General features: G+C 60.6%; 1 protein-coding gene across 1 annotated transcript; it reads right to left on the minus strand.

Annotated features, from left to right (window-relative positions):
• Positions 1 to 1,188: 1,188 nt before the first annotated feature.
• On the minus strand, positions 1,189 to 1,590 carry NHLH1 (nescient helix-loop-helix 1). The gene has a single exon (XM_070397041.1). It carries the CDS (start codon positions 1,588 to 1,590, stop codon positions 1,189 to 1,191), a length of 402 nt encoding a protein of 133 aa, XP_070253142.1.

The raw sequence follows: 1,590 nt of genomic DNA on the forward strand, positions 1-1,590 counted from the left end.
CTTGGCAATAAATAGTAATATTTATAAATAAATAAGTAAATAAATAGATGAATAAATAAATACATAAATAAATATCCTTGTAGAGCTAGCAGTTTGGTGCGAGGGAGGAGCATGCTGAGTGCAGTGAGCTCCTTGCTTTTGCACAGATCCTAGGGCCCTTGTTCTACTGCTGACCCCAGGCTCCGGTGAGCACGTGGGGCTCAGTTACAGGGGGGGTGGGGGCAGAGCGCTGGAGGTGGGGTGGGTGAGGGTCACTTCCCTTGCTGAAGGCAGTTTAAGGAAGGGGGGCGGGGGATGATAAACAGGCCCTAGGACCAGGAGAGCTGAGCATTCCCAGAGGGCCATGAGGAGACAGCCTCTGCACCCCAGGGAGGACCTGATGTGGTTTGCACATTTTCGTGGTGGGCTGGGATGCAGGAAGCAGAGGTGAGCTCTGGCCCACCCATTCCCTGGGGTGAGTTTGGGGACATCATCCCCTGCCCCAAGATCCAGGCTGGCCTTTCTCTAGCTCTGCACCCAGGGAGGGAGAAAACTAGGAAGGTGGGAGTGGGAGGGGCCAAGGAAGGGAAGCAAATAGCTCAGAGAGGGCAAGGCACTCTCTACCAAGTAAGATCAAGGCCAGCATCCTCAGGAACAAGATAAAAAACAGGAAGACCTTCCCCCCAATGTCAGCTACTGGGACTCCCCGCCACCGAGATGACGTCATCTCCGCAGGCCCCTCTGCCCATCTAGACTGAGATCTCGGAGGAAGAAGCCCACCCCTTCCTGTTCCGATGTTCCCTCCCTACCATAGGCAGGAGGGCTGGAACAGGGTGGAAAGAGGATATTGGGTGGGGGGGGTGGGGGGGGGGGGGGGGGGGAGGGTCTGGGTCTCTGGAAATCTGTACCTGGGATAGAAGAGGGAGCAGCCCTTGAGAGAGCTAGGGGGACGCAATGTGTGGTGAGCTTAGTAAATCCAACAAGGACTGGACACTGGCCGCCCCTCCCCACTGACACTTCTAACAGCTGGGGCCCAACCACACACTGAGAAGGTGCCCCAGAGCAGCCCTGTGGGGACATCATCCCCTACCCCAGGCCTGGAGGGCTCCATGCCAGGGCACAGGGCTCAGGAGAGAGGTGTCTGGTCTAGTCAGTGGGCCAGGAGAAGGGACCTGGGGGGGCCCGGGGAGGGGTGCGCCCCGGCCGCCTTCAGACATCCAGCACGTGGTTCAGGTAGGAAATGTAGCAGATGGCCAGGCGCAGGATCTCAATCTTGGAGAGCTTCTTGTCCGGGGGCAGCGTGGGCAGCAGCTTGCGCAGCTCAGCGAAGGCCAGGTTGAAGGCCTCCACGCGGATCCTCTCCCGCGTGGCGTGGGCCGTGCGGTACTTGGCTGTGGCCCTGCGCCTGCGCCGCCGTTCCTCCCGGCTCAAGTGCTGCAGGTCTTTCCTGCCGGCCTCTCCTGGCTCCAGGCCCCGGGCCTGGCCCCCTCCCGGCCCCCGAGGCCCAGCCCCGTCAGGGCCCGCCCCGCCCCCGTAGTCACTGAAGCCTGACTCCGGCTCCGAGTGGGCGGGAGGCAGGTCCAGCTCCATGGCGTCTGAGTTGAGCATCAT

This window comes from Myotis yumanensis, unplaced genomic scaffold, assembly GCF_028538775.1.
Source record: "Myotis yumanensis isolate MYYU_CA2020_CCGP unplaced genomic scaffold, mMyoYum1.0.hap1 SCAF_17, whole genome shotgun sequence".
Classification (NCBI taxonomy): domain Eukaryota; kingdom Metazoa; phylum Chordata; class Mammalia; order Chiroptera; family Vespertilionidae; genus Myotis; species Myotis yumanensis.

Coding starts and splice junctions, on each gene's coding strand:
- NHLH1 (XM_070397041.1), bottom strand. CDS start 1,590: ATGATGCTCAACTCAGACGCCATGGAGCTGGACCTGCCTCCCGCCCAC.